Below are 15,367 nucleotides of genomic sequence, written 5' to 3' on the forward strand. Positions count from 1 at the left end.
AATCCCAGCACTCGGGAGGCAGAGGCAGGCGGATTTCTGAGTTCAAGGCCAGCCTGGTCTACAGAGTGAGTTCCAGGACAGCCAGGGCTATACAGTGAAACCCTGTCTCGAAAAACAAAAACAAAAACAAAAACAAAAAAAAATTAGCCATAACAGACAGACAGACAGACACACACACACACAGAGACAGAGAAAGACACAGAGAGAGACAGAGAGAAAGAGAGAGAATCTTTTTAAAATACAGAAAACTTACTGGGCATGATGGCTCACATCTTTAATCCCAGCACAAAGGGAAGCAGATCTCTGGGAGTTCAAGGCCAGCTTGGTCTACAGAGTGAGTTTTAGGACAGCCAGGGCTACAGAGAGAGGAAAATATCTTTAAAATAAGTAAGTAAGTAAATTTTAAAAACATATTTATTCTTAGCTTGTAGGCTGTATAAAAAGGAGAGGGGAGATCAAACCGGTTTGACTCACGGGCCATAGTTGCCAAATCCTGGCTTACAGACGGAAAGAATTCAGACATTTCCAGCTCTGTATTGGCAGAGAACTAGGAAGAATGTGTGGAAGCGCTTCCAGAGTGTTATGGTAGAAACAGAACCCTCCCTGGGCAATAAATACCCCTAGCTAAATGGCTGCAGCCAGCAAGGCACTGGGTACTGTGGGCCTTGCTTGACAGACTGGGCCTCAGTTAGTGACTCTGGGATGTCAGGGCATCCTAGCACGGAGTAGACAAGAGTGGACAGAGAAAGTGGGTGATTTCAAGGCCATCCTGGTCTGCATAGCAAGTCCCAGACCAGTCAGGGATACCCTGGACCTGCACAAGACCTCTGTCCCACACCCCAGAACATGCCCTTGGTTAGGGCATGAGAACCACACAGATGGGAAGCTTCAGCCTTCTAGTAAGTTCTGCCCCAGTACTGCCCTTTATAGTCATGTTGACCACAGGGACAGGGTACCATTACTGAGATTTCATGGGGCTAGTTGGCCCACAGAGCATTGGAGACTAAGATATGACAGCTAACCATCAAAGCCAGTGGCTGAACCCGATTAGGGCAGCTGACTGTACAGAGAGCCCTGGGATAAAGGGTTCCTGGCTAGTTAGAGGGCCCCTTGGAATCAAATCAAAACAAAAAAAACAACCTCTAGAAACTGCTTCTAAGTGACAGAAGGAGCTAGAACCCTAGGTCTGATAGCCAGAGCCTGCCCCAAGTCCTCACCATGGACTTTACTTTCAGCCTCTCGTGCTGTTCTTAAAACCAAGTCAAGACTGGGAGCCTCTTATGCCTGAGGAGTCACAAGAGCCACTGCTGGGACACCAGAAAGCCCCCTCCATGCCTTCTACTCTTGTTTACTGAAGGAGTTGGGGGTGGGGAAAGGGAAAATGCAGGCAGTTCAGGAATCAGAAGAAGCCGCCTGCAGAGGGATAGCCACTGGCTTTACTGGATTCATAATGTGTTGAGCCTGAGGCCAAAACTGAGCCCATCGTTCAGAAAGGTGTAAATGAACAAGAATGCTTAGTAATTGGCCCAGCTGCTTGTACTGCCTCCCTAAGGGATGATTACCAGGATGATTGCCGTGGGGAAGCAGGAGGACTCCCCTCCTAGCAAAGGCAACGAATTCAGGGCAGTGGCGCCAATTTTGGGGCTGTTAGGGTGTAGAGCCCTACTCATGAGTGTCTTGTCCCCGCCCCCTGACTCACCAAGGGCCTACAGAGGGCAGGTGGGATCAGAGAATCCCTGACTCATCGGTAGCCTAAGGACTGTCTACAGTGAGGAGACTAGGGGACGATGGTGACAGCGCCGAATGGCAGGTGAACGCTGGTGCACACTTCTCAGCAAGCACTTGTAGGTCAAAAACACTAGGTGTGTGTATGTTTTGCACCAGCGGGGAGGGGGGTGTCGGCTGGGCGGTTTTGAAAGTCGGGAAGTCTGATTTAGGCTCACTCCTGTGAGGTGCTCTGAATTAATCACAGTCCGATCTGATTAGCTGAAAGGCCGAAGGAGGGCGTTCGCATCGCCTAGTAAGTCCAGCGATGCGCTGCGCTAGGGACGAAGCTGCTTCGCGTTCTGCGGCGCATGGCTCCGCGCGGCCGCCGTAGGTCGGGCGGACTACGGTGGCCGCAGAGCGGCGGCGGCGACGGGCTCGGCTGGCCGGCGCGGGGCCACCATGGGCAACCTGTTCGGCCGCAAGAAGCAGAGCCGAGTCACCGAACAGGACAGGGCCATCCTGGTGAGGGACCTACGGCGGGCGGAGGGCCGGGCCCCGTGGGGGAAACTGAGGCGGGAAGCGGAGCGGGACGCGCTTCCGGTGCCATGGCGCGCCCAGCTGCAGACTCCTGGACCGGCCGCGGCTCGGCCCGGAAAGACCGGGATTGTGTCTCGGGGCTGAGCGCCGATCCGTGAGAGAAGGAAGGAAGCCTGTGGCCTTGGCCTTGGCATCCGAAGCCATAAGTTATTGAAAGTTCCTAGAAAAAGCCCTCAGATAAAGATCCCGTGGGCGTGGCTGTCACTAAAAGTCTCAGCGTGATTCTTACTGGGAAAGGGTGCTCGTCCACCATCTCTGCAGCCTCTGTGTGAGCTGGAAGCCCCCGAGACACTCGTGTCTCAGGACACCGCCCTCCATCTCTAAGTAGAACTGTCACAGAGGTGGGTCCTGCGGGCAGGACACACCTTGTCTGCTCCTCCGTGGAATTCGGAGGCTCAGGGCACCATTGTCAAGCACACATCTGAACAGTCCCAGAGCGCCAGGCACCAGGAAGGAAAGAGCCTAGCTCCAGCTGCTGCTGCTGCCACCGCCTGACCTGCTCAGATTGCTTGGTCTCCAGAGGCACAGTCTGGCCATCCTGCAGCTCCATTTGGTGCCCCTGTCTCCCCAGGCAAGATGCCTGATGCTTTGTAAACAGCTGGCAGAAATAACCACCCGAGAAGAGCATGGGTAGCCTAGCCCACGGTCTCCAAACCTAAAGGGTGGAAATAGTGAGCACTCTCTGTCATGCAGTTGATGCCCACCGTGGGGCAGACCCTGTAGAGGACACTGGGTGAAGGTGGGGGACCCAGAACCACACCCAGGCCCATGCTCAAACACACACACACACACAAACATGCTAGCAGAGCTCCCAGCTAGCCTGTTCTCCTAGGTAACCTAGAGTCTATGGTGAATGGTTTCTCACTAACTAAACCTTAAAGGTGCCCATGGTCTTCACTTCAAATGGTCTGCCTCAGGGTGTCATTCTGTGTGTGACATGTGCCCAGGGCCTGCACCTGTTCATCATGGCTCCGCCTGAAGGGTCGGCATTTGGACACAGAACAGAAATGGGCTGAGCAGAAGGACTGAGCGCACTTGGCTAGTGGCTGGGGAGGGGGAGGCAGAAGCTGGCAACTTCACATCCTTTGTTACATTTGAGCCTCCCAGGGCCTGGTGGCCACGGCAGTGACCCACAGAGCTCAGGCTGATCACAGCTTCATCCTCCTCTGACTGAATAGGATGAAAGTCTCCTCCTTGGCACAGTGGGCCTTGGCTTGGGGCAGGCCAGTTGCAACTGCATTGTAAGGCTGGGGATGTTTCTGAATGTTGCTCCATATCCTTTGGGTGGCAGAGGCCACTGCTGGACAGGGTTGCCTGGCCCTTCCTGACCATGCTGGGGCTCACCAGCCTGGTGAAAGCCTGGCAGAAGGACCTGCTGACCAGCCTGCACTCTTGCTCTCTCCCCAGCAACTGAAGCAGCAGAGGGACAAACTGAGGCAGTACCAGAAGAGGGTCACGCAGCAGCTGGAGAGGGAGCGGGCCCTGGCCAGGCAGCTGCTGCGGGATGGCAGGAAAGAGTAAGGGGCACTCCCTTCCCCGGGCTAGCATGGTGTGTGTGTGGGGGGTGCTTCCCTGGGGCTGAGCCAGGGCCAACTCTGACACGGTGGCTTTCCCCTGCAGACGAGCCAAGCTGCTGCTCAAGAAGAAGAGGTACCGGGAGCAACTGCTCGATAGGACAGAAAACCAGATCAGCAGCCTGGAAGCCATGGTAGGCAGTGGCCAGGAGCCTTTGCTGGGAACCCGAGTGCTTGGGGGATGGGCCTCCCCAGGGTGGGAGGTGGGGAACAGGTCAGGCTGGTGACTCCCAGAGCTGGGGTAAGAGCTTCCTGGTTTGTCCCTGCTGGCTGGAGCCACTGAAAGGCAGTCAGCACCCTTGGAATGTCCTCCAGGACATTCTCAGTAAATCTCAGCCACCACAGCAGAGACCAGGAAGGGTAGGACTTTCCTTCCAATGACAGAAGCCCGTCACTCGGCTGGTCCAGAGCCAAGCAGGGCTTCTGACCCCTGGCTGCTGCTTTCAGGTTCAGAGCATCGAGTTCACGCAGATTGAGATGAAGGTGATGGAGGGGCTACAGGTGGGGAACGAATGTCTGAATAAGATGCACCAGGTAGGTCCTCGTGGGGCCTGGTGGGCGGGTGGGTGCAGCTGCAGGGCCCAGGGAATGGGAGCGAGTTTGCGCCAGATCAGGGCCGAGTCTAGCTGGATCGGGGATGTTCTTGTACCTGGCAGGGACCAGTGGGATGGGAGGGAGGTGTGGCACAGCGTGACCTTTGAGCAGGGTTCACTGCTGCCGAGTGCCAGGGAGTGCCTGCCTGCCCACAGAGCTCAGGAAGCAGCACTGGGTGGTGAGTGGGCTGGCCTTTAGCTGCCTTCTGGGTATCTGAGTAGGGTCTGGGGTGCATCGCATCAGGCCGGCATCTGTATTGTACTGACTATAGACAGAGGAAGTCTAGACACCACCCAGGAAGGATTTCCAGTTTTGACCTGTTTTACTCTTAATTGTCGGGGCCTGGGAAGGTCTGGGCAGTGGAAGACTGGTCTGGCTCAACGCCAAGGGCAGGCCCACTTTCCTGGCTTTGCTGAAGGAGAGACAGGATGAGGGTGTGGCCTTGCTGTGGGCTGTCCTCTCCCTTGCTGAGCAGCTCTGAACCTTCATCAGGTGATGTCCATAGAGGAGGTGGAGAGGATCCTGGACGAGACCCAGGAGGCAGTGGAGTACCAGCGGGTATGTGTTGCTGGGCACAGGCTCACCCATTGCCAAGTTGGCATTTATGTGGCGAGCTACTGCTTCCCGGGGGAACCCAGAGGCCCAGTTGGAAATACCCTTCACAGTCCATTCATGTTCCCGGGGGCACCCAGAACACCCCCCAGACACACCCCTTGATACCTCTCCTTCCACAGCAAATTGATGAGCTGCTGGCTGGAAACTTCACCCAGGAGGACGAGGACGCCATCCTGGAAGAGCTGAATGCAATCACTCAGGTACAGTCCCCAGGGCTGTCTTGTCCCCTGGGGGATGGGACCTTACGGGCCTCTGCTTGGTGGTGTGTCCCACTGTTGTGTCTGAGCCCAGAGTCCTGGTTTCCCGATCCCCTTCCTACGGTGGGTGATTCCGTTTGTACAGAAGCCAAGCAGCTTCCACATTCCGTGCGGCGCTGAGGAATCTGTGCAGGAGTGGTTTGGAGGTTGACCCGGCAGTTTGCTGCCGGCCAGCACTCGTGACCCACGTGTGGACCGAGAGGAAATGCTGAGCCCGGCCTGCCGAGTCAGCATGCGTTTTCTTCCCCCGGTGACTCAGTGGAGTCTGTTCACCTCCACACTCCAGGCCCTCAGGGTCCTGCTGCTGCGGCAGCTGTGTCTGCCCGGTATCCAGGCTGCGAGCTCTGTAGCTACCATACGGGCGTGGCCTCTGCTTCCCAAGGTTCCTCTGTGTCCCCAGAGCAACCTGCTGTCTGCAGCCCAGGAAGACTGTCTGGGAAGTTGCTCACTGGGGCCTGTGACTGCCCACCTGTTAGAGCCAGGAGCCCTATGAAGTGCTGGGAGGACAGGCCGCCTGCGGGCGCTCACAGGGCTACTTTCCACCGCAGCCCTCTGGGATTGCTCCCCTCAGTGCTCCTCAGCAGAAGCCTCCTCACCCGGGACTCAGCAGAGCCTGGGCACCTGCTTTCCCTGTGGGCCTCTGCAGGTCCTGCCTTGTGAGCTGACATTCCTGAGAATAGCTCCAGGTCGCCGACTCTGAGGACTCTTGGTGTAGCTCAGCCCCTGGAGTAGCCTGTCACCTCTAGTGGTCATCTGTAAGGACGCTGTTGCTCGGGGGAGTGCAGGGCCAGTCATCTGAGCAGGAGTCTGGCGGCTGCTTTGTCCCTCTGAGAGCAGCTAGCGAGCAGATCCAGCCCTTGAGAGCCAGGGCAGCCTGTGACAGCACACACCAGCTCACGCCTCACCTGTGCTTCTTGCAGGAACAAATGGAGTTACCAGAGGTTCCGTCAGAGCCGCTCCCTGACAGAAACCCAGGTATCGGTATCTTCGTGTTCTGTGTGTGACCGTGTTGGTCTAAGGAACATACCCAAGTCTCAATATGCTGCTCATCATACCATGCCCACTGGCATCTCCCACAGTGCAGTGGGAAAGTGTGCTTGAGCCTGTGCCTGGGTCAGCAGAGAGCAAGTGTCCAGCCTCTGGTTGGACCTGGCTTTCTAAGGGTCCTCTCAAGGGCCAGACCAGCACACAGAGTCACAATGACACATCAGCCATGGGAGAAGGCTTATCCGCCATTTAGGCCCTGAAGGGCTTAGATCCCCTGGAATTCACAGCCTTGGAGAGCGCTGCCCCTACACCATCACAGTCACGGCTCAGAAGCCTCCACACACCCTAGTCAGTGGATTAAGTGGACACTCAAACTCAGGGTAGCTCCACAGTTCCCTCTGTTCCTTGGTGGCTTCTGGGAGCACCAGGCTGTGCCCCTCACTTCCTGCTTCTATATAACTCACATTCCCTGCTATGCATGCCCTACCCCAGGCCCAGGCCCTGGCCTCATCCTCTGAAAGCTCTGTCTGTGCTCACCATGACCCATTGTTTTTTCTGCAGAAGCCCCTGCCAAGGCCAGATCCAGGCAGGCAGAGCTGGTGGCGGCTTCATAACCTGGCCTCTCCAGGGACTCATAGGGATTCTCTGAGGACTGGCCCACAGAGCCTTTGGCTGCGAGTCAACCCTGAGGGCTCCCGGGAGGCCTGGAGGGCTGGACTGGCCAGTGCAGGTGCTGATGGCTGGAGCAGCAGCTTACACGGGAGCTGACATCAGGGCGCCTTGAAGTTTAGTCTGGATGCACCTTTGTCTCTTTCTCCTTCTGGACTAAGTGGATCCCCGGCCAGCCAGGCCCAGCTTCAGGCAGCTGTGGACCCCATGCTGGCCGCAGCCCACTACTCCTGGTGCTGTTCTCATACTGCCCCAGCCCGTGTGAGCTGCGCTCAGACCTCGGGGTCCCTGTGCTCCCCTCTCGTGTCTCTGCTCTCACATGAGCTGGTGGGGGCTTCAGCTGAGCAGTTCTCGCCTTGCCTGGCATCCTGACACCCCTCAGTTACCCTGCAGGCTAGTGGCAGAAACCCTAGCGTTCTCCAAATCTGTTGGAGCATCTTTGCACCTCAGATCACCTTGAGCCTCTTCTGTTGGGGGAGGTGGGCCAGGGGCCATCCTACAGAATGGACAAATCTAGGAACCTGGCTTGGGGTCTGTTCGCAGAAGAAAAACATGTTGAAGGTGGTAACAAGACCCTGTTTTAATGGGCATGTACCCCATGGAGTCCTGGACACACTAAGCCACCAACGCCCAGGAGGCATGGAACTCTGAACTGACCTCCAGAGCCCTACGCTTGTCTCATCATGGACAATCTCTGGTCCTCGGGTCTTTGAGGAACAAAGGGTCTTATGAACCCTTAGGGCCTACCAGGAAAGGAGGGCATTTCTTCCTTAACCCAAAACAGGTCAACCTCAGTATTAAAGTTGACCCCTGCATGGTCTTTGGCCTCTTGGACTTGAGTTTAGTGTCTTGGTTCCCTGTTAGGAGCAGTTACACAGGTGGATTGGAGTGTGGCTTGTGATCTGACACAAACATCCCTAACCACCATGCTAGGCAGAGCCAGGGCCTGGGAGCCACGTGCTTGGCAGAAAGGGAAGCTTTGGGCACCCACCTCAGGTTGGGGAAAGTCTGGGACCTCCAGAGTTCCGACTGTCTTTAAAGGTAGAAGAGGGCATGGCTCTGGCCACTCCAAATGTGCACAATGCATATTCAACACACATGGGCCTGGTAGTCAGGGCTGCCAGATCCCAGGCCTAAAGCCATTTCAAACAAGAGACTGACTGGTTCAGGGTTGCAGTGCACATGGGAAACATCATATCTGGTAGACTGCAGGCAAATCCCCTTCATGGAGCAGCCTCCATCCACAGCCAGGCTTGGCACTGCTAGGTTGAATTCAGGCAACCTCAGGAGGCAGTGCAGCCAAGACCCACAGAATAAGTGTGGATGTGGCTTCTGCAGTGCCTGTGTCCACCAGGAGGGGCGCTACCCACTTCTGCTGCTGGGGTGCTTGTCTGTCATGAAGACTGTGTTACCAACAAAGCCTGCTCCAAGCCCATGGCCATGTCCTGCAGTAGTAAATCCAGACCCTGGATACACCCACACCCCGGAGCCCCTTGCTACCGAGTGTGACAGTGCTGCAGGAATTTCATCACAGGCCCAGGAAGCCCAGATTCCATTCTGCTCTCCACAGCATCTCACCTGAGCCAGGTGGAGACTGGCAGTTCACCGCGGAGCTGCCCTCATCCTGAGACAGCCAAGAGTAATTGATTACTCCTTTCAGGGGCTAGGTCTTGCTATGTAGCCTATGCTGCCCTATACTGTCTGCTGGCCCCTCAGCTCTCTGAACGCTAGGATGACAGATGTTCCACTGTACCTGGCTTGGGGGTGGTAGCCCTTCAGTTCTACCCCTGACTGTGATCTCTGGCCGCCTTCGGGCCTCCTGTTTCACCATGCTCCCATCAGCCAGTGTGGTTGGTACAGGACCTACGACAATTACAAGCTAAGTACAAAGCCCGTGGCAGAGCTGGGGGGCCCTGCCAGAGACAGCCTCTGGAGGTGAGCAGTGGTATGAACGGGGCCACGTAGTCAGGTTGGGACCTGTAGGTCAAGCACTAGCATGGGGCTCCCTGAGAAGACAGCTCAGGCTGTGGCCTAGAGGTCCACACAGGGCAGAAAAGACCAGATCTTAAGAGGACCTTGTGGAAGCTGCTAGGATAAAGGCACCTGTAGTAGGAAGAGGGTTCACAGAGGATGTGTGTCTGTCTGTCTGTGTGTGTACACATGCACGTGTTTGGCTCCCAGCTGGCTCTTGTGCAGAGCACTGGCTCAGTGAAGGTAGATTTGGATCTAAACTCAGAGCATCGGCTGCTGAGGCCTTGGTACCTTGCCTGAGCTCTCGCATATGAGTTCTTCATGGCAGGATCCTCAGATGTTCCCAGTCCTTACAGTAAATCCTGTACCCTGGTCACCAAATGCAAGTTCCGTGCATCCAGGTCCAGTATGGTGACTCATACTTGTAATCCCAATACCAGGGAGGTGGAGACAGGAGAGACACAATTTCCAGGCCAGCTTGGGTTGGGTTGTGAGACCGTCTCGAGAGCACTCATGGGGAGAGCGCTTTCCTAGTAAACCCTGACTTTCCGGACCACTGAGGGCTATTATCTTATTCTCATTACGTTTGTGTGTGGTGCCTGGAACATATATGGAGGCCAAGGGTTGTTCAGGATTGGTTCTCTCTACCATGTGGGTCCTGGGATTGAATTCAGGTCTTCACTGACTGCTATGAGCTCAACTTCAATGTCAAAGACTGTCTTTTTNCCTTTTTTTTTTTTTTTTTCTTGAGACAGGGTTTCTCTGTGTATCCCTGGCTGTCCTGGAACTCACTCTGTAGACCAGACTGGCCTCGAACTCAGAAATCCGCCTGCCTCTGCCTCCCAAGTGCTGGGATTAAAGGCCTGCACCACCACTGCCCAGCTCAAAGCCTGTCTTAATTTGTACTGCTGTGACAGGTGACTAAGCCTGCATAGCTCATAATGAACATTTTCCTCAGTGTTTGTTTCTCATGGTTCTGGAGTTTGGACATCACAAGTGCCAGCCTCCTGCTATGGCCTTCTAGCCACTGCACCACCTGGCTGGACACCTACCCCTCGTGATGGCCTAGTCTCCTTTGCCCTATGTCCCCCCCTACACCCCTACCCCCAGCTTTCAGCTTTTCATTCTTTCTGCCCAGCCTTCCTGGACCTCTCTAAGCCGTGTGTGTGTGTGTGTGTGTTGGGGATGTGTTGGAGATGAGCTCTCAACAGTCGCTCCAGCTCTCTGACCAGTTGCTGTCCCCACTGCAGAGAGAAGCTTCTCTGGTCAGGGTTAGAGGGTCAGTTTTGAGGGCTACACCCCAGGGCTCAGCTGGTCATCACTTGGCTGGTGTTTGCTTTAGCTGCTGACAATGGCAATGTGTTCTTTCTCATCCCCTAGAGTCACCTCTGCGAGGAAGGGCATGTTCCTCCTGCCAGGGAGACCTGGGCAATGGGGGTGTTACATGACAGTTTTGCAGGCTCGTGGGGGAGCTACGCTTGGGCCCCTTTCCTCCCAGGAGTGGACCTGCAGACCAGGGTCAGGATCAGGGACACCTGGGTCCCTGGGGTCAGGGACACCGCCACTCTACCATGCTCCTCATCAACATTTCCCAAACGTGGCAAGCCCAGCAGCCCAGAGGAGAAAGGGCTGCTATCTCAGCACATTCCTATCCTCTAGACATCCCTGAGCCATCCATGGTACCCAGTCTCCATGGAGGATGTGACCCTCCTGCCATGTCTTAGTGAGAGTTTCTATTGCTGTGAAGACACACCATACCAAGACAACTCCTATAAGGGACAGCATTTAATTGGGACTGGCTTACAGTTTCAGAGGTTCAATCAATTATCATCATGGCTGGAAGCATGGCAGCATCCAGGCAGACATGCTGGAGAAGCTGAGAGTTCTACATTTTGATCAGAAAGCAGCCAGAAGACTGGCTTTCGGACAGCCAGGCAGAGGGTCTCAAAGCCCACGCCCCCACACAGTGACACACTTCCTCCAACAAGGCCACACCTACTCTAATAAGGCCACACCTCCCAATAGTGCCACTCCCTGGGCCAAGCATCTTCAAACCATCACATGCCAGGTACCTGAAGGTCACCCACTGTTCTGTCACCCCAGATTTCTCAAGGATGTTTCTTCTGCACAGTGAGCAGGGGCTCACTGGGCTCCTGGTAGTCGAGTTCACTGAAGACATTCAAGGTCTGAGAGTAGCAGACCAGGCTGTCCACCAGGTGCTCCTGGGCACTCTCTGCTTGGAGCGACACCTTAGCTCTTTGTCCTGTCCTCAAGCCACTGTAAGGCTGTGGTGGCTCTGGGTGAGTTCAGACACCTTCTAAGCCTCAAAAGAAACCCAAGGCCCTTAGGTATCACTCCCATCCCAAAGCAACCACTAACCTGCTGCCATAGGGTTCCCTTCCAGTTTGGATGTAAACTATCCCCCACAGGACCAAGGAGATGGCTTGGGGTTTAAAGGCCCATGCTGACAAGGTCACTCAGATGACCTAAGTTTAATCCCTTGAAACTAACTCTTACAAATTGTCCCTTAACCACACGTGTACAGGTGAAGCGTGCACGTATGCATATAAATATAAATACATAAAGTGTTCTCTGCAGGCCTGAGTGCTTGAACACTTGGGCCTCAGCTGTAGCCCTGTCCTGCACACCTGTGGGGCCTCCAGGGATGAACTTGCTCCCTACAGCTGTGGGAGATGGATCTGTCAAGGTAAGATTTGAAGCTGGGAGAGATGACAACCAAGTGAGTGACAAACAGTGCTCAAAATGGGGCCACAGCTCCAGCCAGCCCAACTGGCTGTTACCAGAGCAGGGAGAGCCCGGGTTCAGCAGGTAGAAGTGCGGGAAACCTGGGGACCTAGGTTTGGTCCACAGAACTCACTTTTTAAAAAATATTTATTTATTTATTTATTTACTTACTTATTATATGTAAGTACACTGTAGCGGTCTTTAAACACTCCAGAAGAGGGAGTCAGATCTCATTACGGATGGTTGTGAGCCACCATGTGGTTGCTGGGATTTGAACTCGGGACCTTTGGAAGAGCAGTCGGTGCTCTTAACCACTGACCCATCTCTCCAGGCCTCACAGAGCCCACTTAAAGGGGGGAAATTATCCCACAAAGTTGTCTGAAGACCTCTGCATGTACTGTGCACGGTACACATGCATGCCCACACAAACAATAAGGAACATACATGTGGGGCTGGACATGTGACTTCCCAGGGTGCTGTGAACAGACAATTTTCCTCTCAGGCAGGGAAAGAGAAATGATTTCACCAGGTCTCAGATGATGAGGCAGGGGCTTTATTGGGATTACATGCAGATTCTTGGTGGGGACCCTTCCAAGAGCAAGGGGACTCTCCAGCAGCCACATCACTGAAAACCCACTGCCCAGTCCAACTCAGGCGACAAGGCTCTGGCCAGTCTCCTGAAGCTAGCAGCTGCTGGCTTTGACCAGCCTCAGGGACCTTCCCAGCCCTGCTAAGGTTCCTGATTCTTAGGAGCCTCCGCTTCTGCCTGAGAGGGAATGGCTTGATGTTGCCAGTTAGAGGAAATAGCTCACCAGCCCACAAACACCAGTGCAGCCCTGCAGGCCTAGTTGCTTGTGGAAGCTTGAGGCCAGTGACCACAGGCTCGGGAGCACGAGGAGACACTTCCCCTGGCTACGAGGGGCAGGACCTGCCAAGGCTGCTTTGTCAGGCTTCAGTGGTGAGTCTGGGAAGGGCAGAGTTGGTCTCACTTTTTTGGGGGGGAGGAGCAGTGGTTCGAGACAGGGTTTCTCTGTATAGCCCTGGCTGTCCTGGCACTCACTTTGTAGACCAGGCTGGCCTCGAACTCAGAAATCCACCTGCCTCTGCCTCCCGAGTGCTGGGATTAAAGGTGTGTGCCACCATGCCCGGCGCAACTTTTTTTTAAAGCATTTAACTTACATTTAGCTTTAAGGTTATTGGGGGAGGGAGGTTAAATATTTATTTTTATATTTTTGTACACACATACACATGCCCACATACCCCGTGTGTGTGCAGGCATCTGTGGAAGTGAGAAGAAAGCAACAGGTCCCAGCATCTGGAGCCCTGGAAAGTTGTGAGCTACCCACCATGAGGGCTGAGGACTGACCTCAGTGCTCTGGAAGAACAGCCGCTCTCCTAAACTCTGAGTTAGCTCTCAGCACTGGGGAGCTGCTTTGGAGATGCAGTGTGGATCCAGACTAGCCTCAGGTAATCCTCTACCCATCTCAGCCTTCTTTTAGGATGACAGGTGGGAGCCCCTGTGGCTTAGCTGAAAGTTTGACGTTGTCCGTAAGAACACATCCATTTGTCTGCACAGAACTCCGAGTGCGATGATATGCCAGAGGCCGTAACCTGCTCTCCCAGACAGCCTCAGAGGTCGCCGTCAGGCTCGCTGGGGAGTCCTGGTCACAGCCATTCCTGGTTTTCCTTGGTTGTGTGAGAGGCAGACAGACACACTTTCATTCCAGTTTCGACACAGGCCGACACAGACCACAGTGCATCATGCATAAGATCTGGACACTCCACAGAGAAGTGTCAGTTCCGGGATGGAGAGACTAAGAGAGCTTGCCGCTCAACTGACGACCAGAGTTCAGATCACAGATAAAGAGCCAGGTGGCCCGCAGTGCCCGCTGCTCCAGTTCCAAGGGATCAGACACCCTCTTCTGGCTTCTAACAGGATGAGCACAGGCATGCACATACAAAATAAATCAAGAAAGACAGATGGGCTGGCTTCAAATCTGAGGTGGAATGCACTCTCTCTGGGCTATTTTTCTCCTGTCTGAATGTGTCCAGTGTTTCGGAATGTATGCCTTACGGGAGCTCTCTGGTCTCATCTCCTCCCACAGCTCTGACCCCAGGTAGAACTTGGGTTCAAAACTGCACAGCAAAAAAGGGCAGTTTACCCTGAGGCGGGGGGTGGGGGGAGAGAAAGCTGTAAAGGGGGCCTGTGTGTGTCCCAGGAAAGAATGAGCCTGGAGAGGACCCTACAAGTCCTAGGCTTCCCCTAAGTCACACAAGTGTGGGTAGACCCTGAGAGTCAAGCTAGTTAGGGACCCACGAGCCATGGAAGGCAGCAAAACCTGAGATCTGAACTAGCTAGTGAGAGGGTCTGTAAAAATAGAAAAGACTGCTGGGAGGTGGTGGTGCACACCTTTAATCCCAGCACTTGGGAGGCTGAGGCAGGCGGATTTCTGAGTTTGAGGCTAGCCTGGTCTACACAGTGAGTTCCAGGACAGCCAGGGCTACACAGAAAAACCCTGTCTCGAAAAAAACAAAAACAAAAACAAAAACAAACAAACCCAACATTCCCAGGCAGCTAATAAGATTGTAACAGACCAAGTGTGCCACTCAAACTGTCCCATTTAAACTCTTTTTTTGTTTTTTTGTTTTGTTTCTCTGTGTAGCTCTGGCTGTCCTGGAACTCACTTTGTAGACCAGACTGGCCTTGAACTCAGAAATCCGCCTGCCTCTGCCTCCCAAGTGCTGGGATTAAAGGGGTGCGCCACCACGCCCTACCCCATTTACAACTCTTTTAAGTAACTTGTCATACAAAGGACAGAGAGCATGCATGTGATTCCAAAGGAAAAGACAGTCCAGGCTGCAGAGATGGCTCAGCAGTCAGGAGCGGCTGCTGCTCTTCCAGACAACCTGAGTTCAGATTCCAGCGCGCGCGCGCGCACACACACACACACACACAAGTTCCTGCATAAAGACGCTGTTAAAGAAAAAAAAAAAAAAAAAAGACTGTAACAGAAAAACAAAATATGAAGAAAAAGACTCAAAATTAGCGAAAGGTATCAGTTTACAAATTTAAAAAATCCAACAAATACAATTTGAGTCATCACAGTCACTGTGACAGGAACTGAAGCCAACCACCACACGGCAGCCATGCACAGGAAAGATGCCCGCGTGCGAGAGGCTGGGTGACCTCAGGGTTTTTCATCAGAAAGAAGACTCAGCAAAACCGAAGGAGAAGCCGCTCCACACCAGAGCGCAGACCAGGAAAGAGACCTCCAAGCCAGGCGAAGGAAAGGGAGGAGCCACCGTGCAGCCCCGCCCCAAACATGCGGGGAACGCTGGCAGCCCGGATCTGCAGCTTCAGGAAACAACAGAAGAGGTAGCTGGGAGAGGAGACGGTAGCCAGACCGTCTTAGAGAAGCAGAATGAAAACAGCGATGGTTAATGTGGTGGGGAGATAGAGGGGGAAATCCTCTTCTGTTTAAACACTGACATATAAATGCGTATGAGAAAGAAAGCTGCGGTGAGAGTCTCAAGGTGCGACCGCCACGACTGTAGGTTCCTGTGTGTAGGTTATAATCTTCAGTGTGACAATTAAAATACCAAAGCCCCTGCAGATGCTGAGGCAGGAAGATCTCACTTTTTTTTTTTTTT

The 15,367-nt window shown here is 54.1% G+C and overlaps 1 protein-coding gene across 2 annotated transcripts; it reads left to right on the top strand.

Moving 5' to 3' along the window:
* Positions 1–2,107: 2,107 nt before the first annotated feature.
* Chmp6 (charged multivesicular body protein 6) lies at positions 2,108–7,834 on the top strand. 2 transcript variants are annotated; one of them, XM_021176855.1, is made up of 8 exons: positions 2,108–2,229; positions 3,712–3,821; positions 3,925–4,012; positions 4,326–4,412; positions 4,965–5,030; positions 5,207–5,287; positions 6,265–6,319; positions 6,893–7,834. In XM_021176855.1, the coding sequence occupies exons 1-8, from the start codon at positions 2,167–2,169 to the stop codon at positions 6,943–6,945; spliced, it is 603 nt and encodes a 200-aa protein (XP_021032514.1). In that variant the 5' UTR covers positions 2,108–2,166; the 3' UTR covers positions 6,946–7,834. The 2 variants fall into 2 exon arrangements, with proteins under 2 accessions (XP_021032514.1, XP_029340065.1); XM_029484205.1 differs by lacking the exons at positions 6,265–6,319; positions 6,893–7,834 and having other exon boundaries at positions 2,115–2,229; positions 5,207–6,254.
* Positions 7,835–15,367: the final 7,533 nt, after the last annotated feature.

The sequence above is a fragment of the Mus caroli genome, chromosome 11 (assembly GCF_900094665.2).
Source record: "Mus caroli chromosome 11, CAROLI_EIJ_v1.1, whole genome shotgun sequence".
NCBI classification, from domain to species: domain Eukaryota; kingdom Metazoa; phylum Chordata; class Mammalia; order Rodentia; family Muridae; genus Mus; species Mus caroli.

Bases quoted from the DNA above. Each gene is read 5' to 3' on its own strand.
- Chmp6 (XM_029484205.1), top strand. From the start codon at position 2,167: ATGGGCAACCTGTTCGGCCGCAAGAAGCAGAGCCGAGTCACCGAACAG. The intron at 4,413-4,964 runs GTAGGTCCTCGT...AACCTTCATCAG, and splicing joins GTCTGAATAAGATGCACCAG to GTGATGTCCATAGAGGAGGT. The intron at 5,031-5,206 runs GTATGTGTTGCT...CTCCTTCCACAG, and splicing joins AGGCAGTGGAGTACCAGCGG to CAAATTGATGAGCTGCTGGC.